The sequence below is a fragment of the Bombus bifarius genome, unplaced genomic scaffold (assembly GCF_011952205.1).
Source record: "Bombus bifarius isolate JDL3187 unplaced genomic scaffold, Bbif_JDL3187 scf7180000008214, whole genome shotgun sequence".
In the NCBI taxonomy this organism is placed as follows: Eukaryota; Metazoa; Arthropoda; class Insecta; order Hymenoptera; family Apidae; genus Bombus; species Bombus bifarius.
This window is the reverse complement of record NW_022884517.1, coordinates 127,285-153,417: the sequence shown is the minus strand read 5'-3', so window position 1 is coordinate 153,417 and position 26,133 is coordinate 127,285. Positions and strand designations below refer to the sequence as shown.

At 33.5% G+C, this 26,133-nt stretch overlaps 2 protein-coding genes across 8 annotated transcripts in view; one reads left to right on the top strand and one right to left on the bottom strand.

The window, feature by feature from the left end:
- Positions 1-588: 588 nt before the first annotated feature.
- Positions 589-6,227, bottom strand: LOC117211015 (phospholipase D2). The gene is made up of 15 exons (XM_033454566.1): positions 5,961-6,227; positions 5,272-5,454; positions 4,795-5,155; positions 4,595-4,715; positions 4,110-4,533; positions 3,807-4,042; positions 3,348-3,615; positions 3,113-3,275; positions 2,747-3,010; positions 2,391-2,664; positions 2,096-2,316; positions 1,783-2,019; positions 1,425-1,665; positions 1,022-1,351; positions 589-947 (listed from the first exon to the last, which is right to left on the bottom strand). The coding sequence occupies exons 2-15, from the start codon at positions 5,417-5,419 to the stop codon at positions 846-848; spliced, it is 3,390 nt and encodes a 1,129-aa protein (XP_033310457.1). The 5' UTR covers positions 5,420-5,454; positions 5,961-6,227; the 3' UTR covers positions 589-845.
- A 3,225-nt stretch (positions 6,228-9,452) lies between these two features.
- The window catches only part of LOC117210991 (mucin-17-like), a 46,172-nt gene continuing 29,491 nt past the window's right edge, over positions 9,453-26,133 (top strand). For 3 of the 7 annotated variants that reach the window (XM_033454508.1, XM_033454509.1, XM_033454507.1), the window contains exons 1-2: positions 9,456-9,992; positions 13,139-13,229. In XM_033454508.1, coding sequence (XP_033310399.1) covers positions 13,140-13,229 — 90 coding nt within the window. In that variant the 5' untranslated portion in view covers positions 9,456-9,992; position 13,139. Of the gene's footprint in view, positions 9,993-13,138; positions 13,230-26,133 lie in introns of all 7 variants that reach the window. The other 4 variants (XM_033454512.1, XM_033454513.1, XM_033454510.1 and 1 more) reach the window with 2 other exon arrangements.

Here is a 26,133-nt window from a genome sequence, read left to right as displayed (position 1 = left end):
GTTATTTAGTTTACGCTTATCTACAGGTGTTCTATGACTTTGCCATACTTTTCTAAGTCTGCGTGTTTTATCGACTTGACATTAGAAATTGGAAATGTGAATCCGAACACATAATTATACAGCACAATACTGATTACGTTGACTCTCGATTTATCAAACTTCTAGCTATTTAGATAAGTTGAAATACAAAAATGATTCACTAAATATTTATATGGAATAATCGTAACAGAGATATAAGGAAATAACAATATTAGCTTGGTAAAGAACGACATATGTCATATTTATTTTATATATCGTTTAATACAAATAAATAATATTATAAAATAAATGTTATAATATAAAATTCAACTTTTAAAAAGGCACACTGTTAAAACTTAAACATTCATATGAACATTTTTATAAAAGATGTTATTAATAAAAGACGTTTGAGCTTATTAAATGATTAATGAAATAAAATTATCTTCAAACTAGTAACTGTTACCACATCAACATTAATAACCCGTTTCCTTTTTGAAAGAGTTAGATTTTATGGAATGTTAAAGTACAATTATGATCAATTTAATGCATAAGTAACAATCCAAGCATCACCTTGACCTGAATTTTCATTAGCATTTTATTCATCTTAATTCTTTATGCTCTCAAATATTCTAAATGCTTTTAAGTAATAGTGATATACAACCTTAGTTCTAGCAGTTTATACATATAATGAAATATCTAGTCATAAGCACAGAGTGATCGTTTGTACTTTGGTCAATAAAATACTTAAAAATAGATTAACTTGTATACAATTGTAAAAAATATTAAAATCACTGATTTCATTAATATTGGATTCGAATGTCAAAAATTTAAGTCCACAGTGCTGTTGGCATCATTCCTTCTACTGTACCAGCAGCTGGTTTCAAATCCTCATTGCATAAAAAGCGCAATGGCATGTTTACTAAATGACCCTAAAATAAAATTAAAAATGAAATGATAAAGTTTGTTAAAATAATAAAAATAATAATAATTTTTTAAAACATACCTTAATCTGTTCAACCATTTCTTGGGCCAAAAGTGTATTCGAAGAAGAAAGTGGCTCCTCATCTTGATATTGCTTTAGCATAGAAAAATTAACAACTTTATCTGTCGGAATAACATGAAATACTTTTTCATAGATTTCTGTGTTTCGATTACTCCTAGCACACCATACATCTTTGTAGAATGATTTTTTAATTATATCAGTTACATCTATATCTTCATTTGTTTTAAATAATCCCAAATGTTCAGAAATTAATTGTTTCCGCAATGATCCTGCAAATTTACCACAAGGAAACGGTATATCATTCATTCTTCCTTCTTCGAATTCTTGATCCTGTAAATTATAGAATAGTTAATATTGAAATGATAAAAAATTACACAGTTGAGTCAGTTAAAATAATACTTACATGAATTATTACTGCAATTTCGCTGTCCCTTGTTGCTGTCATGCTTCTATCATTAATATTAGCAGAACCACAGATGACAGTATTATCATCCACAATTAATAGCTTGCTGTGAACATATATTAATTCTGTCACTAATGTACCATTTAACATTGCGTGCGTCCTTAAACCATGGAATGTAATGTACTCTCCAGGATCCTCTATTCCTGCTTCAATTAGCCGACTTAAAATAGCATCTTTACCCCTATTTATAATACAAATAATTCCAATTTTTCAACTCATTCACTTTTCATCTTTAGTTGCAGTTTAATTTTATAATGTTTACCAAATAAATATAAATAAGTTGTAAATAAAATTTTACCTTGATATAGAAGCATAATTCCAATGAGTAATAGCACGTAGAGCAGTACCAGTTGGTCCTCCAACTTCGCCTTCAAAACCTGGTAATAAAGGCATTATTACAAATACTCTAAATACTGCACCCTCACGGTGTGCTCTTAAAATGCGTTTCAATAATGTTTCTCCAATACGATTTTTTACTGCAGATCGTTGCATGGATGCAAGTGTTATAAAAAATTGGTTCTCTATGTATATATACCTGAAATAGAAAAATGTGTATTATAATAGCAGTAGGGCAATTAATCATTTTTCATGTTTTTAAAAATTAATTTCACCTTTCTGCTTTACTAATAGCCTCAATATAAGCTTCTTGAATACTTCGCTCTATTGTTTGTGAGTCGAGAAAACCAGCCGACCAAGAACTAACTGATCTTAATACTTGACAGTTGACGTTGTGTATAGTAGATTTCTCAATAAATGGTACAGAGCTACTGCAATTATTGTACGTTTTTGGAAGCAAAAATGGATAACATGAATTTAATTTTGCTTTTTCCATCTACAAATATAAATTATATAAATGTTATTTAATTATTAGATTGTTACATAATTAGAAAGTGCCTTAGAACCTGCCTTAATTGCATTCCAACGTTGAATAAAATGTCTGGCAACATCTCTTGCTGTTGCACCTTGTACCATAACTCCTACATCGTGCCATGGCATTCTGGGAGTGTTGCTCCTATCTACTAGATCTTGATAAGGTTTTTCGAGATCATTAAAGTCTTTAACAATAAAATTTACATAGTCTTTTCCCAGCCATAATTTAGCCACACCTGGATATTCTGAAACTTCATCTTCCTTATACACTAGTGACTGACTAGTTTCAATTGGAGTTTGCATTGCATAGCTGAAAATGTCAGTGATATTCTCTAATTGGTGTAAAAATATATTCAGTTTTTGATACATATCTTTCTGAAGTATAAACTTACGTAGTCATAACATTCTCCTCATCACTATCTTCTTCATGTGGATTATACACCATATTAATTAATTCTTGTCTTTTCAACTTAATACTGTGTTTCATTCTATCCATGGTGTTTTTTGCCATCCCAAATAAATTTTTACGTTCCAGATTAGGTGTATCACATTTCATAGTATCTGATTCTTCTATTGGTTGTAATAGTAATAAATCGCCAGCATTTAACTGTGATGTCGAGAATGGTGATATCGACGTCTTATTATTTATAATTGGCCTAAAGAAAAAAACAAAAAGTAAAATAAAATGAGTAGCCGAGCCAAACTTAAAGAAAATTTGAAATATAAAATTTATGGAGAATAATAAGAAAGAAACTTACAACACTGGTATAGATTTGGTAGTAGCCATCACAACTGTATTAGTTGCAATAGCCAATGGTAATAAAACATGCTTCTTTACATTGGCATTTGATACCTTTTTACTGCTGGTATTGGTAAATCTACCTTTAGATGGAATATAAATACTGGAATGATGGGTGCTGCCTGTAATTGAAAACAATAAAACTAAATGCAATTAATAACAATGATCGGTATTTAATTTCAAGTATCATGTACCTAAGTCTATTAATCTATGTTCATTGTTGTCCCATCGACCATAACATAGATCGATTCCTCCAAGAAAAGCAATACTTTGATCAACAACTACAATTTTTTCGTGGTGTGCCCACAGAAACACCCCCACTCTCGCGTGATCTGGATGACGTAATACTTTTATATTTTCAGGGCATTTTTCAACTAGACGTTGCTTGCTATAGAAACTGTTTATGCCCAGTGCAACTTCTACTTCTTTATAGATCATTATATATACTTTGATTCCTTCAAACTAAATAAAGAATTGATTATTCTAACATATACACGTGATTTCTTTCAATTTTTGACAGCATTATATGTTATATTCAAGATTACATTAGCCTTACCAAGAATCCTCAACTTTTGTCAGTATTAATAGGGTAGAGTGTTAAAAATATTAGTATAAATAATTAATAAACACAATGTTTTTAATGATATACTCACAGCTTTTCTTTGTAAAATGTTATCTAATCGCCAGTAATCACTATGAATAGCTGGTCTTTTCATATAAATCTCAGGTGATAACCACCAGTCTGCAATAAAAATTTCTTCTTTTGCATCTTCTAACGCGTCTGCAACAGCAGACATATAACTTGATCCATCTACAAACCATGTGGCTGGAATAGGGGAACGATAAGGTGCAAACGAGTTGTGCGGATTCGATTGTATAAAGTCTCGACCTGTACTAACATAACTTATTAATTAAGTTTTCAAAGTTTTACATTACGCACTAGTCATAGAACTTACCTTCCCTGTTACTAACTTCTTGTATGAATTCCAGCCATTCTTTAGCCTTTCTTCTTGTCCAGCACTTAATTAGTATGTGCCTACTGAGATTTACTATTTGTATACCATTTCTCAATCCTGTTGTATACAGACCAAAACTGATTCCGAAACCATTATCCATTAGAATCACCGATTTAATGCTACCACTTTTCGGTTCAATATAGGCAACAAAAGTATCTTTAACAACAAGATGTCGAGAATGCCATTTCCTACACAGAAATGTGCAGAAATGAGTACATCTAATACAACACATGCCCTCAAGAAGACCACAAAAGTTACATCTACTTCTTGCACCTGATCCAGTTCGTTTTAAAACAATTCCTTCTTTGCCTTTCATTCCTAAATCTTCTATAAATGACAAATGTGAGATTTCTAAAAAATCGACCTGAAAATGTTTTATACTTGTTAGTAATCATTACATAAATAAATGCAAATTATTAACTCACTGTTTCTGGATGATGCAAATAAATTTTTATTTTTAATAAATTAGTTAAATACTCTTCTAATACTTTTTTCCTATGTTCTAGTTGCTCATAAGGTACTAAAACATCAGGCTTATTTGGAAATCTGAAAAAAAATAGTTTGTCCCATTTTTTGGTCATTTACAATAAATAAACGTATTTTCTTTTTAAATGTATCTTTATACCTTGGTAGTGCACCTTTACGACCTTTCCCTTCTTTTGTATCCCCCAAACTTTTCAAACTAGTTCTTCTTTCTTTGTGACTTTTAGTTGGGAAAGGTATATTTAAACTGGTGCGATATATTTTCAATTGATTATGCAAATTTTGGATATGTTTGTATCGTTTCTTAATTGTCCAAATAAATGGTCCATGCCTAAATTCGATAGTGTACAAATTTGGATTCAATGGATGTGTTGTTACGCTACGTTCATTGTCTATAATGTCCACATGCACTTCTTCACCAGGAATAAAAATATTACGATACTGGCTTTTAAAATTTTTTGGTAAGTCGTGTATAGCAGAAAAAGGTATCACACCAGGACGTTCTAGTTTAAATAAAGTAAACAATGCACAATACATTTTACTAACATAGTTAGAATGTTATTTTTAAAGGAAGTCAGTTAAATAACACAGAAATATCGAACTAAAGTCATAAACTCACCACTATTATCAGTATCATTATTAGAATTAATATTTTCATTTTCATTTATAGTAATTTCTAATGAATCAGGTACACCCAGTGTATCGTCATATTCAGGATCATGAGAAACACAATTCTCAGCTTTTTCGTTTAAAATACTGTCAGACATTGTTAACAGTATTTTACAAAATTATCAATAGATAACTAAACATACGTAATTAAGTTAAACTAGTTTCACAGTATACTTTTCATTGCCTTCAACCTATAATAACTTTTACATTATACTTCTGTTTCTTACAATATCAAATAATTCTTTTACATTACACAAATTATTTTTATTAATGAGAAATAGTACATACAACAGTAGAAGTTATTTAAGAATAAAACACTGACGAATATGTACATCATTAATAGATAGGTGAATAGATAAGTAGTAATATGGTGGAACAAAAAAAATGTGATGACAAAGAACTAATGTATTTTCTTGATTAAGAAAATGATCTAATGCGCGCGGGAGAGGTTTAGAATATTGACTATAAATTCGAGTTAGATGTAATTCACAGGAACAAGATTAAAGTAAATTGCCAGACTTGTTTCATTATATGTTTATCGGTATTTATCCATCGATTAAAATTTTTCCATATTGTACACTTTAAAAATATGAACTTAAAGTTACGATAAAAATTATGAACGATATAATAAAAGGATACAACCTATTTATTTATTAAATGTCACATGTCACGTTATTAAGGTTATAAATATTATCGCTTCTTTCCATAAACAGTTTTAAGGTAATGAATTTTACATGGTATTGTAAGAGATTGATATATACTTCTCAGATAATTCCATTATCATAGGTGGTATCGTCATAATTGATTGATTACACGAGCGATTTCATCGCTGTTCATTATGTGACAGATTAAGCGACTTATACATATCTCGTCTGTTCTTACATTTGTTGACTATTGTAGATCTGACTCTAAGAACTGTCGGTATGGATATTTCCTACTGAAACGTATGAAGCGTTAGCTTAAAATTGTTTTTTTTCTATTAAAACTTTTTTCTATTAAAATTTTACATCTTGGAAGTAAAAATATCCAATAGATTTCACAAATTAACTAACTAAATTTTCACGAGTACGTGGCTTTATTTATGACGACTATTTTCTATTACATTGACGTGATCTATGTTTGATCATTCTGTTTTATCAACAAAGCAATTCCATAGAAAAATATGTATGTATGTACTTACAAATATACAAAATAAAAATCTTGTATTTTTCTTTTCACGTACGAATAATGTTTTGAAATCTTTAGCTGCTTTTCGTAACGTGAATTGAGAATTTTGTTTGTCATATATGTAGCGTCCTCTCTTATACGTGATCCATTGATATGCATATTTACTTCTAAATGAAGATTTACTTAAAAGACGTAATAAATTGCTATATTACTTTCCTTTGTGGAGTTGTAGATAAATTATTTTTTCACAGACATTATGGTTTAATAATATGTTTATCTCTTTCGTTTGTTTATCAATATTGATGAATATACCATTACTCATGTTTATTACATTGCGAGTAGTACTTACGTAAGATACACACAATACTAATTAAAAATCAAATAGCAAAATTTTAGATATGTTTCTAAAACATCATCAAAGTCTAATTCAAATCTTTAAATGATTGTTAGCACACTTGTTGTTTTCTTCAGCTACTATTTTCTAAGAATTATTTAAAAATTTATGTATATGTATAGTTATTATCAACGACATCTTAACAATAACTTCTTGTTATTGATATTTATTGACACATACATACGTTTCAACAAAGGAGACACTAATAAGACATAAAGATATTTGTGTAAAGTCCGTGTCAAAATAATCTAAACGTAATTTATAGAAGGCTACAGAAAAAATTTCTTTTCAGAATTTCTTACTATTAAATTAATTTGTATTTTGACTAATTGTAGATACAATTCCTTGCCGAAAATCGAATCGCTCTTTTATGTGCAGAACTTCGACTCGAGATGTCATTGAAATCGCAAAACATTCACCATATAACAATAACCAGTCAAACATTGTTATTATTATTTCGAACAATCGAGTTTAACGTATATATAGCGTATGTGTTGGATACAAAGAAAAGTGGAACGTTTTATGAAAGGGTTCCATGTAACCTCATTTTCCGTTAATAATATGTACTCTTTACGCTTGCAATCCGAAAACTCGATATTTCTTATATTACGGAGTATAGACAGGAAGCGCGCAGCCGTGTGATTATTAGGAAAAGTAATTGTTCAGTTTTGCGATCTACTTTCGAATTGGAACGCAAACGATCGATTTTATTCCTGGATTAGAATGTCAAGGGAAAGCGATGCAATGCACGCGTAATGCAATAATAATTCAGCAGAAGGAACATCTTTTATTTTCTTTGTATTCTTTTATTAACTTACTTGACGTTGTCTGTAGTTTTTATCGAATTATGATAAAACCTTCCTTAAATATTTAAGCTTATTATTTAACCATTCTTTTATCTATTCCTATGATCGTATCTCCTTATTAATTGAGATACAGAAAAGTCTATTGCAAATTCTTTTCTCACGTTTGCTTGCGATAGTATGGTAATTTAAGGCCGAATATCATTGTAAATCATTGATTAGATACACTTCTGTAGACGACTAGGAAATCATTGGATTTGACGATTTTAGATAATTAATCAAGGATTTGTGACGAAACGCCGTGCTCCAAATAACGCAACATTTTTTATTATAGTTTAGTTTGTGCAATAACAGATTTCAAAATAATAGGGGATGGAACTGTTTGAGCAAGATACTTTAGAATTGTTTGCGTCATAATTAACACTACGTATTGGAATGATGTTTTTATTCCTGTGTGTTCTATACGTAATGTAAATACGTGTAATGTAGCATATAAATTATGTAAATCTAGTTATTAACGTTGGTAGATCAAGGCATTTGTAAATGCGATTCTACATCACTAATTATATAAAATGATTTGTCTATTGAGTCGAATAAACGTATTCCATTTTATAAACAATGTAAGGGAGTGTTTCATGTAGGTACATGCTCTTTAAATGTAATCGTATTAATAGATTACAAAGTTAGAAGTGTTTCATTTTATATTTATATTGGTATTATGTGAAAAAGAATTCATTGGATAATATAAATTCACAAAGTGAATAATTCAACTAAAATTTTGATTTTTTATGGAATTTTTTAAATGAAATTTTCTATTAATATGAGTGAAATTTTAATTGATGAAATTAGCATGTTTTGAACTACATATATTATTTTTTAAATGACTGCATGATGCAATTTTCATAAAAAAGCAGTTGTTATTAAACTTGTCAAGACTGTTATAGTTCATTTACATTCGTGTAAAATACCAGGACTAAGCGTTATAACTTTTTAATCATTCTTTCAGATGATGATCAAAACATGTTCTAAATTGCAAATACGTAGTCTTCGTAACATAATAATCATGTAAATAGTCGTTTACATAAGAACTTATTCGATTAGCCATTCTTTATTGATATATTCGTTATTCGTTATACTTTCTACTTTTTGATGGAATAACATTATGTGAAGTAATTAAAGGGACTCGTATTTAAATCGTTTGACATCTGAGGTTACAAGCTATATCGTATCTAATCTTTCACTAATTCTTTAACTAGTTCTTATTATGTATTGATTTAAACTTAAACCCTAATAAATAGTAATTTTATATGCTATTTACGATAATTTTGCTTTTATACGATTCTCTTCTTTGAATTCTCGATCATCAGCAAACAAAAGGGAATTCGTATCGCTTCAAGATTCGATCTTTAAGATCATCTGGTCTACAAACGAAAGAGAATTTGTATCGGTTCAGGATTCGATCCTTAAAATTATCTGGTCCAAGCAACTTTTAATTTCATCCTTATTCTGCTATAGTTCGGTTCGATAATGATCGAAGTGGCCCATAATGGAACACGCGTATCCGTGTTAGTAAGTAAGTACGTATTCTTGGATCGCAGGAAGTCACGCATATCAAAGTAGCTATCAGTCAGTAAGAGGAACGAGGCGACGTGTCGCGGGAGGGGATGCTTTCGAAGTACCTGTACCTGGAGGTAGGGGCAGCGTATAGGACGCAGAGAACAGAAACGCGCTGGGTGGTGTGGCGATGGTAGTGGTGGTGGTGGTGGTGGTGGTGGTGGCGTAGAGTCGGGCGAAAGGGAAAATAGTCGGGCGAACACTTTTTTTCTCCCCCATTTAGAGGCAGGTTTTTTGACACGGCGGTCGTTCGATCGACTTCCATTTGTCTCCGAGCATTCCGACGACTAACGTCCCAAACATACTATCACGCGTTGCCACCGGTGCAAAGCCGAATATCTCGCGAAGATGCGCGTCGATCGCTTCCATTTGACCTGATCGAGTTACGTGTACGGTCAATACACTCGTTACAAACTTACTTCGATTTCTTCTCAGTGATTTTCGAGGAACCTTTCCCGTTTTGAACTTGCGGACGTGCAAAACGTAATCAACAAATGGATTGATTCGATAGTTCGATAGTTGAATGTTCTCTTGCTATACGTTTGATACAGAGTAAAACGTGATCCTTGTGATTGATTCTGATAATTTGTGTGCGCTGAAAGCGAGGGCACCTTTGAGCGTGTAGGAGGAATCACGACAAGACAGGTGGACTGAAATGATACATTGGATCGGGTTTGTCTAAGAAGTTGCAAGGTGAGTGGAATTCAAGTGCGTCTGGAACATTCAGCTCTTTTGTTTTGACATGGGAAAATCATGAGTCGTCTACTGAAATGAAGCTTGGCAAGGTCGTTGTTGCAATGGGCGAGAAATAAGATGTGCCTCCTAGATTGTGTTTCATTTTTTTTCTAGTGTTCTGCGCTTCGTTAGTTGACTTATGGTTGGTTACGTAGTAGAGACGATCCTCGAGGTTGATGGACGATAATAAGGAGCATAGAACGATCGTCCTTAAACTAGTTGTGTAATCGTTCGGTGCGTTTAATCGGTGATATCGATGATCGGGTCGTGCAAAAATACCTCGGCTTCGTCTCGGTATTCAACATCGATAACGCGAAACTAAAATAATTTGAATCGATCGAAACTTAGTGTTTGAGGGAAGAAGGTCTCGTCGATGTGTCAGTTAGGAATTTTCCTGAGAATAGCTGCAATAGAAATACATCGGAAAACCCGTTCGAACGATAGTCGGTTAATGAAAAAGTTGGTTATCGAATCTGTGTGCTTGGCTGTTCCGTAATCTCTACGGGAACTGGCTGGTGTTGCAGAATATTAACCGAACGGTCGCGGAATTAACTGACCGTTGCCTGTAACTTGGTAGTCCACTTTCACGCGCGCAAACTTCCAGATGTTCCCGGCATTTCTTACGTAAAACTCAGTTACTTGAGCAGGCCGTGCCGAAATGATCTTTTCTCTGCGACGAGGTTCGGTGCGGTAGTCTGTTCGTCGAGCACGGCAAAGAAATTTAAATCGAACAGTAATACTGAAAATTGGCCTCGAAATCAGCGATGCATGAGCAACGTGCTTCGGAGAAATTTCTTTCCTTATCTCGTCAGTTTTCGATATTGTTTTGTTTTGTGAAATGAAAGTATGTATTCTTTTATATGTGTATCGAAATTGAGCAATTGAAAGAAAGCGTATAGTTCGTTATATTAAGCCCTAGTTCGCGTTATAATTATGTTCTTTATACGAGTTTTGGTATTTTATTCAAAAATGGTACTATGCGTTCCATACCTTTGTATATACATACATATATCCTTGTTTAAGAGGAACAATCAATTCTTTTACGAAAAATTCATTCTCTATTGAAGAAACAGTTCTCTACGGAATATGCTTTACAATCGCGAGCGAAACTTGATACGTGCATATACCGTAGCAGAGAATTTACTTTCGATTGGCACGTAACAGATTCGTGCGCACGAACGATCGTGGAAAGGAATCGGACGCTGGAGTACTGTTCTCTCGAGAACGTTTTTAGTCAGAGATTGTAATACATAATATTACAAAGGAATTAACGAATTTCCTTAATTGTCGATAAAAATAATTCGTTAAATCAAATTTAGATCTTCAATCCAATTCACTAAAGGAATTAAAATTTTTTCCATTTTATTGACAATTTTTACTAGTGCATGTTCCCCAAATATACGAGAAAAAGCTATGGAAATCGAGCAACAAACGTTGACAGATTTGTCGGTAGCAAATAAGGAGAAGTTGAATGGACGATGGTAATGAATCGTAATGCAACGCAGCTGAGTCTAACGGTATTTCGAGTACGGTCGTCGATCCATAGCTGATCTTGATCTTCCTCCTCTCCTTACTGATCTTCGCGCTAACAGAGGAAAGAGGATCGAAAGAGCTCACGATCATCACGACTGGCCGCGTACTTGAGACGACCTCGTTAGATCTGCCGTTTGTCAAATTCTCCGCATATAGAAGCCGATTTTTTATCCTCCTAATTTAGATGAAGTGGAATTGATGCTTCAACTAGAATAATCTTGCAATTAGTGAAGGTCTTTTCCTCTTTCGCTTTTCTGATTAAATTCTATAATTTTACAATTCTTTAATTAAGAATCGATTTTTTAAAGAAAAAAAATGTGAAAAAATGCACTTCTACGTAGAAAACTGACGTTATGATAGCTGTAAAAAAGTTTTAAGGAGTTGTCGTTCATAATGTATATTACATTAGAACATTACGTTATATTTGTTAATGAACTTAAAAATTCTTTGACATTACACAGCTTCTAATGGTGCAGTATTTAGAATTTACTAGAGTGATCGAGATCTCGAGGAAAATTTTTCCTTTTGTTAAACTTGTTTCCTTTTCTCCGAGAATATTTCTATATGCTCATAAACCATTAGAGACACATGCTTAAATATTGCCATTCATATACTTCACTCTACCAAAGCCTCCCAAAGTGAGGAATATGTTCTCACAGTCGAGCTTCTGTACGCTTTTTAAAGATAACTATGAAAGTTAAATTGGTATCGATTGCTCGCGTATAAGAAGCATCGGTGCAACCGATTCAGGTTACCATTTCGTGCAGAGGGTGGGGAGGAACTATGGGCATTTTTAAACCTTTCCAGTTGACACGAAACGTACCTTGACCTCCTTTCGAGATGTTATTTTTCCAGGCAACGGAATTATTTGCGATACCAACGAATGTAATTAAACGACCTAACGCGTCTAACGATGTTTACAATTACATAAACGGAAATTAGAAGTTGAATTGACGTTTCTCGGAAAACCACGGAATAACGATCGTGATATTATTAAATGACAGCGTGTCAGGTACTGTTATTTTTAATGGAACGAATAGAGAGGCGAAGGCGTTCTGGTACAACGTTGCGGGATAAAAATAAGGTTCCGATCGATCTTTTTGATATAGAAGAAAAAGAGATAATTGTGTATTCATCCTTAACGACGTAAAAATAATCCGATCCGAGACAAGACACGTCGATGATATAATTTAATATCAGGGGGAATTTCGAAAAAAGTATTTTTCGATTCGATGTGCAAAAATCACCCAGTTTTTAGTATGATCTTCTACGTGTTCTCTAACGTCATGGTACAGTTATCGAGAAATATACTCACCAGTTAATAGGCCAAGAATTATACGAGTAAAAGTAGACTTAAATGTAGAAGGTGGTGCTTGACTTTCACGCGTCTGCATTATGGGATCTTGCGTATAGGGTGATCCGAGAAAGGGGATGGAGATCGCAGATTCATATAGAAAAATATAAAAATCTATAAAAATATATAAATAGGTAATTGGTTATAGACACCACGTTAATCCATCAAGAAACAATAAGTGAAAAAATGTAACTAAAGCAAGTATGTTGTTTTGCAGAATGGTACGAAGATTTTCGTGGTGCACGGTGGTGGCATTGGTGGTGCTGCTTTTCGTCACAACCGATGGTCTTCGTGAGCATAGTACTCAGGTAAGTAAATGTTTATCATAGAAGAACCAATTCCGCATAAAGATTACATTTAGATAGCAGCGAAAACTTAATTACATCTTAACGCATAATAAACGATTTCGGTTGATTTAGTATTATAACTTTATACTCATTAATGTTACTTTTAAAATGTAGGAAATCTTTAGAGTATGATTTAGATGTCATTTAACGATCATATAATAGATATTACATTCTAGAATAGATATAAAGGATGCTATGGAAGATTTTATAATAGAATTTTTTTTATCGAATGCGCTTATGAATGATTTGACTTTTTGTAACTGTTACTGAAACTATAAATTATACTGGAGAGTTTTATTTTATTCGAGACATGATTTATATCTGCATTCTATTCCGATTAAGAAATTAATGATTATATTCTCTTTATACATTAATAAGTTTTTTTTATTTCAGTTTCTTTAAATGTGTTCTTTGCTTGAATATTTATTTATAACAATTTTGTTTCTAATTTTAAACATCGATTCATTTCAGAGATTTTTATGTTTCAAACTTTCACCGAAGCCATGAATACATTGATTATACAAATTTTTAATCAGCTACAGAGTTGTCCTTATATTTGCTCGCGATACTTGTCAATAATCTTTTTTTTTCAAAATACGATCCAAGAGTACCTCTATCTCAATTTTGTGTCAAGGATACTGTGTTGCCGATATCGCATTTAGTATGGTGGCGGTATTAATTTACTTTTTTTCTTCTTTTCATTTCCATCGAAGGCTACCGCGCCAGTGGAACGAATGAATCCTTGTTATTTGAATACGTCTCCTAATTGAACCTGCATACGGATAATTAGTAATCGAGGAAGCAAGTTATTTGTATGAATGGCCTGTACGACAGCGGTGATTCGAGAAGGAAATCTTAGGCGTTTTTATCGTGGAGAATGCGACGCGTTCCTTCGCTTCCTGTCGTTAAGTCGCATCTTCATCGTGCTCGTTTCACTGTTTCCCGTTGGTCTTTGACGCGTGTAACGTTAACCTAATCGCGTCATGCGATTTAGGGAGGTTATCAATCGAAAAAAATCTGTCACGTGAATGCGCAGAAACACGAGTTGCTAAGTTGGTAAACCATGATTGGGAGTTAGCAATTTACGGTATACCACTTACGTTAAGCGTTATTTCGAAACTGTTTGAACATAAAAAATAATTAAACAAAATCGGTTGAAAAGAGGCAGAAAGGAGAAAATTGTAATAGGAAAAGAAACTAATTACATTATTTAGAAGATAGAAACGTGCTGTTGGTTTCTCGATAGAAAGTGTCCGGTATCGATGAATTCACTTTCCATAAAATGAGCGTTAATAGAGCCGCGACTTCTTTTTTTTATTTTGTTTTCTCGATCGAAAGATGAATCTAGTTGCATCTTTTGGTCTTATTTTCAGTTAATGATTTAATCTAAGTTATGAATCTTTTTATTCTTAAACAAGTTAAGAGATCTTGATATTTTTCTGTGAATAGATAATTTAAAAATGGTTCTTTAGAGTGTCTTGTAGGAAGACTATTTGAGAGATTAATAAACTTTACGTTTTATTCTAACAGTTATGCCAGATCTATCTAATGGAAATTTTATTCAAAGCGCATATTTCTAGCTTATAAAGGTAACGTAGAAAGTAATAGTATTCTGCTTTAGGAAGTGATTATCGATACTTGATTAGAATTTACGCGTAACTCGAGTACCACGGTTTACTTTGAAACTGAAATAAACATTCACAACATAACCGTAACGAGATTCTTCTGTAAACCCATCATTGTTATTCCAAAACATACACCTCATATAGGGAAGAGATAGAGATCAAAGTTGTCCGATCGTCGAATCGATTTCCCGATGCTATGCACTGTACAATCACGACGAAGATCATCTCGGACGTTCCCCTAACGCAAAGGTTATCGGAACGTGTTCGCCAGCTGCAAAAATGACCGTCGCGAATCCTTTCATCGTCCAACAAAGTCATAAGCATGGCCCCTAGTCACGTGTCCACGATTGGAAAGTTTTAATCGTAAGTAGAAGTAACGGGTATCGGTTGTAACGTTGCGCCAAACGCATTTCAGTTGTTCGTTAAATCACTCGAAGAAGGAAAGGGAAAGGGAAATATACCTATTACGTTACATTTATTCAAACTATTGAATTTTACGAGATAATCGAATAACAAGAATTTCAAAATTCTGTCATATGATTTTTCTTCGATGGTCATCAATAATGCCAAACATTGAATCTCAATTACACTGATCATCGCATACATCGAGTGCCTCGAACTTTGATAGCACTCTTGCTTCAATATCATAGCATTGCCACGTGCGTACTGTTGTTAGAACAGCATTTAAAATTAACAACATAAACGAATCCATCAATCAAGGTCCGTTCTAGTTCGAATTCGACAGCGATACCTCGTCCTTTCGTCCTCTGTCGTAATTACTTTCCTATTCTCGCCTCTCTCGCGAAATCATAGCTGAAACGCTTCAGCTCACTCGCGTAAATACCGGAATCCTCGTCACTGGCATGCATTTTCATTTTATTACGATATTGGAGTTGAATCGCAATCAAGTTTAATTCGCATGGTAGGATTCACAGAATACTACAGAAGCGTTCAGAAAATTACGGATGATTAAAAAGGTATAAAAAATAGCAACCTTTACATTACTTAGAAGAGAGAACAAATCTCCATTTGAATTTAAATTATTTAGTTGTATTCATAAAAATATAAATTTGCGTAAACATTCGCAGTCTATTTACTAATTTGTTTAAAAACTACTGAAACTAAACATCCAACAAACACTCGTTAATAGCTATCGATACACACGACAGTTCGTGGCATTTTAAAAATTAGTTCAAAAATAAAAATCGTTAAGATCTGATATCTTATAAAAGAGAAGTTCACCTTATTAACTACGGGTGAAACCGAAATTGTACGAACACCGGAGGGTTACATTGCGTGCTTACCTCGAACGTGCTCGCAAGTGTATCGTTGAAAAGCGGCTCGATAGCGGATAGCCGAGAGATACGGATAGAAATGAACGCGGAGGAAAAGAAAGGAAGGAAAGAGAACTGCAGGTTCGCGTGGACCACGCCTAGTCGTGCGCCGGTCTTTCGTAGCAAATAATACAACGGGTGTTCATAAATTTTGTGCTTTTCCAATCCCTGTAGATATTTTCGCATGACGAATCCTGTGGCAGCTGGCGTTTGCACAGTCTTGGCCTGTTGGAGCGGTGCACGGTGGACAGAACGGTTTAACCGGACGCAATTATGCGTGTCATTGAACAGTGACATTGTTGTGAGCGTGATAGAAAATAGTTGTTCCAAGCTTTGCACTTATTTAGATCTCGAATTTAATGTCAGGTTCATTTAATGAATAAAATGTGAATATTAATACGAAGCGATTAAAACTAGCGGTTTGCTATATTAAGTTCAACACTTTGAAGGTCATATTACTTATTTATGGAATTACATTTCTATCGGTCTTCTTCGAGAGTCAGATTGTTGATTATAGTTTAACTATTCCATTCTGCTATTTATAAGCAGAAATATGATCAATTAAAGATATAGGTACTTATGTACTCATCGACTAAAATTGGAATATTTTGGTAACAGTCTATGCCTATCATTTATTAAATCGCAGCGGATCCACTATTTTTCTAATAGTTTATAAGTTTTCATAAAATTCCCTCATATCACTGAAAATTGTGTTCTATCCACCCGTTATATAAGCTGCTCAGATATCAACTATTTATTAAATTTTATACGTTACAGCGAGCGCGCAGTTGTAGGATTATCTGTTTTAGATTTCGATACAGTGTCACCTGAGCTCGCTAAATACGCCAGGATCGTGAAAACAGTCGACTAGTCGGCTTAGAGCGATCAATTATTCTGGTGTAATTACCCTAGATGCGACTAATTAATTCTATACGTAGTTATTTTCGTTTACACGCGGCTCGAAAATTGACCGTTTTTATACTTTTCCTAGTTCCGAGGAATTTCATGGTGGATATTCAGAGGCAGATTTAAAATGAGAAATGATTTTTACATTTGGAAAAAGAAATGCAATTGCAGCGGCGATACGCTCCTTTACATTGCACATAAGCATTTAAACGTTGTAATTTTTCATCGTTTAATTTTATTTTGACAATTTGTATTGTACATGTTGCGGAAGTTTCATGTGGTATTTAAACGTTCGTACAATACGTTCCGAACGGGAATGCAATTGACCAGAAATAATCCGTGGTCGACTTTCATGGTGGTTACATTTATGTCTCTCTAAAGGTAAATAATGTTTCATTAATAGCTTAAAAATCTGCAAGTTTTGTCCAGCACTAAGATTAGTTTCATTTGTAGTTGATCGATGAAGAAGTTAAATATCTGTTTGCTCCGCGATGTTTCGTATTATAGAATGTAATATTGAGTAACGTAAAATTATTGGATCTTTATTATTAATCCCAAATGGAGTATTAATTGTCAAGCAACAACGTGTCCCAAAATGTATTTTGCAACATTAAATGAGTTCCGAGTCTTGAGTTTAGTTCGATGGTTTGATTCTCGAAGGATTAGCGCAAGGTAGAAACTCGTTTAGCATTTCGTAAATATGTTGAGATTTAAGCGTTTCTCGAATAAAAAAAAAAAAAAATAGGACAGTCGCTGGTGTTATTGAATGCCTTTTGTACAAATACGCAATTCGTCTGGAAATATTAATGGTTCCGTTGGCTGTTCGTTGATGAAGTTCGGAGGAGAAGAGGTCGGCCGATCTTACTGAAAGTTAATGCACATCATCCACGATCCTTAATCTAAATTACACATCTATTACAGGCGTTGCTTCCCGTGTTACGGCACTTCGTATTCCTTGCTCAGTTTTGCGCAATCGAATCGCAATGCGAAAAAAAGAAGCAGCAGGATGAGGTCAGCGGATTTCGTTTCGTCGACGAAGGGGCTGGCTACTTTAATAATGTAATGTAGCGTGTCTTCGTTATACAAGATTGACCTTATCGTGAGATAATAATGACTAAAGAAGACGGAGAAATATCTGTATTTGAATGTTTAAACTATACAATAGAAACACGGAAAAAGTGGATCTTTGTTATAATAATCAGGAGAACACGAGCGTGAAACCTTGAATAATGAAAGTCGAACAATTGTGAACACGCGCGTTATAATGATGATTCGCGGCAAGCCGAATTAAAATTGCGCGTAGAATAACTTGTAACGAAAGTTGTCTATGCTCTGCAGCTTATTCGAATTTTTTATTATCATGTAAGTATTTTATACATCTATTTAAAAAATTATCTATGACTGAACTTATGAATGTCTAATTTTAGTTAATAATGTTTATCCGTTATAAATTACCATATGTTTTTCCAAAGGGAATTAAAACATTCTGCAAGTTTCGTCTGGTGATTTCTAGCAAAAAACACAGAAGAAAAAATAAATCTGTAAATAAAGCGTAGTGAATGCAACAGAAGACTATAGTAGACATCATTTGTCAAACGTAAAATATGTCCGAACTCGATCGTTATCGTTTGTTTCTCTGTCGATGAACGAGTACAAATTGATCTCTAATCTTTATTGCGGACAAATATTCCCTTCCTCCGTGCGTGCAAACGTTATTTAAGATCATCCAAGTGGACAAATATTGCGTATATTGAAAACTATCGTTTCTTCATATCTCGTACCTAAAACGCATTAAGAGCTCATCTCACTCGTCCACCTAACGAGAAGACTGTATACTCACCGATATGTCGTTGCACAAGAGAAATTTTTGTAAACCTTAGATATAGAAACGACAGAGCGGTAGACATAAGGGAAATATTGCGCAAAGAGAGACGTTTATTAATCTGGAACGGTTTTTATGAGGCTTGACGATGCTTTGCAATATCCCGTTATTATCCATCTCCCTGGTTGCATATAATTATGGACAACATTAACATTTCGAGCATCGATCCGTGGATTTATAGATCGTCTTGTAGAATAAGGTGCACGGTACAAGGTCGTCTACTCTTACCACTGGATTTCTAGTATCCTTATCAGTCTCATCGGAAGGATAGCAGGATCCTTGATCGATTAATGCTGGACGCGAAAAAAATTAGAGCGTATCAGCTATTTCTGAATTCACTCAATGTTGTTTCTTATTGGCCACAGATTGGACGAAGAATATTATTTTAGTTTGTTGACAGGTTTTAGTAAACTGCGATCATAATGCTCGATCGTGAAAACGGGTTTAACGAAATTCATCTTTGCTGAATTAATTTAATTAAGTAGATTAATAACGGCAATAAAAATAAAGTTTTTAAGTTCAAGGCAGAGAGGGTTGGAAAGGAGCTAGTTTTTATAGTGGCATTGAAATTTTTCGATAGGTTTTTGGACATTTTATTTCTTGTAACAATACGATGGGTGTATCCCGAATAAATTCTCTGAAGCGAAGGAGTTAAAGAGAAATCAAGAGAAACACGAGTGTTTTATATTTTAAGAAACACAATAGATGTAAAAATGTATTGCGTACTATTTGTTCTAATTTGTATTACAAATAAGAGTGATCGTATTGAATGCCGTTCTTGTTCTTGAGACTGAGATCCCGAGAATATTAGTCATGGAATCTATTAAATAATATAATAAAAGAAGCAATACTGAACTAAATCGTAAAGTAGTATCATAATGCGATATCTGAGGCACGATTCCCATAGATCTACTTTACTTGTTGCACACGTTACTTAGATAACTCACGAAAACAGCTGGTGTATTTTTCCTGACATAGTTGTTTCTTTCATAAATTTTTACTAGCACTTTACATTTTTAGCTACTAAATTGTAAATCAATAGAACTACAATAATTATATTTCACACAAATATATAATAGGTTTTTTTGTATAGCATTATCATGTTATTTGTAACTTACAATATTTACATATTAATATTTCATTGTACGAACTTTGGTTTTTATAATGTTGTATTCTGATGTCATATAACGGTACTTACAATAACCTTAATCAGCATATACATATAGTCAAGTAGCGTTAAGTAATTACTCTATGCGGGAACGCATAATGATAAAAATTAAGCGTGAAAAAGTCAGAAACGCGCAAAAGGAAAAAGGCCTTCGATATTACTAAAAACTGCTTTCAGTTAATCAAAGATTATAGGTATTATAGGTATTAAAGATAGAAGTATTTTATTGAGTTATCTATGTACTATTAGAGTTAACTATGATGCTTTATTATTCGATAAACTGGTGATAGGATTTGTGTCATTGTTCTCTTGCGATGATTCACATTGGATAGAAAATTCTATTCAAATGACAAATTTTGATTTTTTAATTAATCATGTCCTTTAGTACCGAGGAAAGATAAATATTCTATCATCTACAAATTTTCTTATTCAGACAGTGATATTGATTTCTCAATTCAGAATTTTGGAATTCTTTCACCAAATTTCAAGTAATAATGATGGAATTGCCGATCCAAATGTTATGATACCTTCAAATAAAAATTTTTTCGTGGCTTGTTCACCATTGAGGACGGTTAATGCTGGAAACCAAGAGCAGATGCCTACTTATATTTCTTGCCTTTAATCCTGTTGCAGGTGTAGTTACGTTCAATATGTTCCATTACACTAACCTATTACATTCCGTGTATTCTGTTGCATCACTGTTGAGGCGAGTTATTTTGTGGTTTGCCGGCGATTGTCGTTCTAATTATACTCAGGAGGAAATTATGAACGATTGCAATAAAAGTTGGCTTGGCCATGATGTATATTAACGTATAATTCAATTTCATAAAGTAGTCTCAGTCGTTTTTTTCTTATACTTATTTTTCATTCTTCGAAAGCCAGTATTCGAATTTTCCAAATCTTTCTAGGTACATATCATTCTTCATGTTATATCTCAAATACAAATTTGTTTTCGATAATATAAATATTGCCATTACTTCCAGAATACTTAAATTATTTACAGTTATTTACAGACTCGCGTCTCCATCCTTCCAGATATCGTATACCTAATTGTCCTAACGCAAATGACGTTCATTTATCAGTAATAGTGCGATGCGTTTGTCGAATCTTTCCATTTGAGCAAGTGCACCCATCTGCACCGGTGCAAGTTTATTGGCCGTGTCTTATACAAGTTCTCGCCGATATATGCAGCATGATGTATTGCACAAGCATACATAAGCCTAATCTAAATCAGATTTTCCACCGGAGAAAGCGTCTCTTCTGCATCGTTTACTTTGACTGACTTCCTGAAATCCGCGGCGCGTTATTTATTTTTTATGTTTTTATCCATGTTACGTCTCATGATTTTTCTGTTGCTACCGCTGGGATAATTACTTATCAATAAGTGTTACACACACTCCACGAGTCGTTGTAGTCTTTTTTGTTTCTATCTGTAGTTTGGTCAGTGTAGAAAACCCTTACCGTGGAATTATCTTTTTGCGTGTATCAGGTATTATATGTATTTTACTAGGAACATTAAGGACGTTTTTCTTCACCTTACGCCATTTCATTTATCTTGCGATGTTCCATGTTATTCTATATCATTCGTTTTATCTCCGATTTATCACATTTTTAAGACTAACCATTTTCGAATTCAACGAAGCAATAAATACCAGTATCGTTTGTTTAATGTATTTCAATACGTACACCAAACATCTATTTCGCGAATTATCTTAATTCCCACTTATTTAACAATAAATAGCGCCCATTATAAAACATTACGTAACAAGTTAGTCTGTAATTTAGTATTATTTATTTTCCCTGAAGCGAACTCTGTAAGTTATTATTGCTGAAATTGTCGTATGTCTCGTTAAGTTATGACGATTTGGCCAAAAGAAATGTTTGCATTTCAGAAAAGTTACACACCGGCATGTTTCCGCGTTCCTTTGTAACTTCACAGAAATCATGCAATCGAGAGCACCGCATAAAGGTGAAATAAAGAAACAACCGACGTAATTATTTTGCGTTTCATACGGTCGGACAGACTTCTGTTTGATTTCTCCACAGTTGACCGATGTAAAAGCGATTCACGTCGATCCTCTGGCACTGTGTCTAATTTTCCGTATTCTTCTTTCACCATTGTCGACGGACTCTCTTTTCTCGCATTGTATGCAGGCTCGTGTGCGATTTTGCAGTTTTCGTGCTGAGCACACGCGTGTCGAGACCACGATATTTACCTTTAATTTCAATTTCATTTTTTTTTTTTACAGAAACAAAGCTAATCGGTGATTCTCATCACGGATTCGCTCTGTTATTGCACACCGCTTCTTCGTGCAAATTCGTTTCCGGTTTCTCGATAGGCTTGGTATCTTGTACGATTAAAATTGTTTTATACTTTGCAGAAATCTACCGCGTAGATTTTTTCACGGATTACGCGCAATAGAGAGAAATTCTTCGACGAAACGAATAGCAAAATTTCGTCTTTGATAGTTGTAAAATGTTTAGATAACAGAGAGATAAGAAATTCGTTGAATCATTTCATTTCTTGGAAAATTGCTTCATACTATATCGTGCAATATGGCGCCATGAATTCTCCGATTGGGTTTGCAATCATTTCTTCGACAACTATGGTGTCCGTAATTAAGTTGGTTCGATTAGTTCATGTGTAACTGATTTTTAGTTTTCATGCAATTACACATCCTGCGTCGAGTGCTTTAAATTATATATATCTATACGTATATCAAGTTTTAGTGAATTCATCTACGACGAAAGAATAAATAATTCTAATTTGACGAACGTGAGTGATCAGCATGTTCTCTTCATTTTTTTGAAATGATGTACACTCTTACACTTATAAGTAAATTAGTTGTCAATTTCAACGTAGAATGATTATGGATGTAATATCAAGTAATAGCGCGAGCTCAGAAATTGTAGTATTAGCATATTGTAGTTTCATAATTCATAGGATCACGATAATCTGTAGTCCGAATTAGCGTGATTGGAAATTAGGTCTAACGTGTGAATAGCGAGCTCTGCATAATTCATGCTAACGCCGTGATTTCCATAATTCATAATGACCTCGCTGCTTTAGAACCGCAACTTGTAGTACTCTTCGTTAAAGATCGTGAATCGGAAGACTACTCGTGAATTTTACGCTGAAAGCAGTTCAATGTTCATGCATCAAGAAACCTGGTTTGTAAAATAACGTAACGTACTTAACACTTTACATGAGTTACGAATTAGTAAAATGTGTAAGATTTAAAAGATCCGAATGGAAAGAGTTCATAGAACTTAAATTCTTAATTCGATGATAATATTATTTACAAAAGAAAAGGATAACAATGTTTGATAAAATTCTTGGTTTTCGGCCAAGATCTGCGATATGTAAATGTAGAGGAAAGGCGGAAGTTGCACGTCGGAAGTGATAGTTAAGTTGAAAGTGATCACATAATATGACGCGACAATCGATCTCTTCCACATTAATTTTCGAATCACTACTCTTTGACGATTCCTACATTTGTGTAATATACAAACATTTCTGAAACTAAAAAAAAAAAATTTTATTTCAAACGAATGCAAATATTGCTTTCTGTCTTGATTTCTATAGATGCTATTTTACACAGTATATATAATTTTGGACGCGAGCAATGATACAAACGTGGGATGACATAATAATAACAAATGTCAAGAAGACTTCTTTGAAAGATGCAAAAAGTGGATTTAAATTTATTCAACGGTTTGATCAATCATCTGGTTAAGTTTAATCGCAGTATCAAGTACATAATTATTTATGTTTGTTTGTATGTAATATACCTTCAGTGTAGTAATCTCAATGTTGAAGAAAAAAATCGAGTGAAACGCTTTGTTAAATCACGCCAATTAATCTACTGATCACGTCTTGTTAAATTTCTTACGTTGAAAATTCGCGTCCTTCAACGTGAATCTTGCTTAATGTTTCAATTGTACCTGTTGCGGTATCGATCGACTCCGCCAAGCGCAGAAACGACCAAATAATAGACGTATATATTACTTCTTGGTTGCATATTTTATTTAACTCATATTCAATTTCTTTTTCATGAGCTCTTAAATTAAGTTCTAACTAGTTTGTGTTTGTAAATTACAAGAATAAAAGCAGTTAGTTTTGAACAACAGATAAAATCGATAGAATACTTAGATATTCCATGTACATGAGAAGTATTTTAGTTTATTAATTGACAGTGCTGTATATAAATTTTGTATTAAGCACCTTGGTTCCCACAGTGGTATCGCAAATATGTGGCGGTTTCGATCAACTTATTACGTAGTGAAAAACTATAATAGGAGCGTTAGTGGATTTACGATTCATAAATCGTGTGTGGAGGTAAATGATGAAGGGGATCTATGTTGCCTGCGGCACCGTAGAAAGTTGATGTCGTTCTGATTTGCGGTTTGAAATTGTGTTAAAGGTCGTTGTGATTTTGATAGAATGCAGCTCAATGCAAAATTCGAATCATCATTTTTTCCCCATGTCCAATTTCATTGTCATTTATCATTCTTAAAACAACTGTCTTTAAAAGATCTTACTTATTGCGGTGAAATACTGGAAAATGAAATCATCTTTCGATCGAGGAACGGTTTAAATTCGAAACGACTAGAGTGAATGTAGAATAACATAATGTCCCAAGTGAATTGCTTAAGTTGTCAATTTCACGTTGCGTGTAGAACGCAGTGACTCTAGAATCCATTTTGTGACATTACGGGGCCCTGCTCTCGGATCATGTGCCAGAGGAATTCGAATTATATAAAAATTGCGGCATCTCGAGTCCACGGATCTAGCTTTTTTAATACCACTATCAGAGAAATGCTTAATTCGCTTCCGTCAATTTCTCTTTCGTTTCTGAGTACGCTTCTTGTATCTCCATTATACGAAGAGAAACGAACTTTCCAATATCATTCGAATTTTAATTAAAAATGTGCAAATTTTAAGATTGTCAGCTGAACTTTCTATGTTTCTCTCAAGAGAAATTATATAGCTATATTATCGACTAAACTAAACTAAGGAGTGATATAAGATAAAGTAAAATTTAAGAAACGTGGCACATTTTACGAGAATAGAATAGAATGTTAAAAAGGCCGAAATTGCTTTAACGCTTGTAAGTATCGCGTCACGATATTTTATTTACATAGCTAGTGATTAAGACAGATAAAATCACTATAAATTCTTTTATTCGTACCTTTTTAATAAAAATATTTTATAAGACACTTTTGAACTGTATTGTGTACAGTATACGTATGTATGAAGTGAGAAATCGTCGAGGTTCCTTATAAAAGTCTGATACTGAAAAAATCGTGCTTGAAAGGATCTCGTAGATCGTTTTACGGGGCCAACAGGAACCACACCCTGGTGTTTGTGAACCAGTTTTTTCAGGTCGCTTCTGCATATTAACGTCTGCCACTCGTACAAATGATCTCAATGAAGAGGTTGAAATTTACATTTTCTTGCGCAATTCTGCCTACCTTTTCTTAAATGTATTTCATTAAATCTATTAGGTCAATGCGTTGTCTGATTTGTTGTTTAATCGTTACGAAACCCGGTTGTGGATTTTGTCCAAGTTTTTCTTTGTTAACTATCGTCATTCCATTTATTCCAACTTGATTGCAGTCGCATGTACATGTTGTCAGATACAAGAAAGATATTCAAATTTGGATGAGTTTTTTTTTGTAACGGTTTTGATTGATCAAAAGTATCAATGTGAACAGTAGCTTTAGTACTAGCATTTAAATACTGATCGCTTCGATTCAATCCTGTAAAAACGATTGATTAATAATAATTCATTTTCAATGTTTATCCGTAAGATATCATCTAGTCTTTAAGATAATATCTATTTGGGATCTAGCTAGAATTTGAATAAATGATTATGAAGATTTCGCAAGACTGTTCCATCATTTTCTGGTTACAGTGAGAAGTGCTGATTAGGTGAAATCGCGTCTA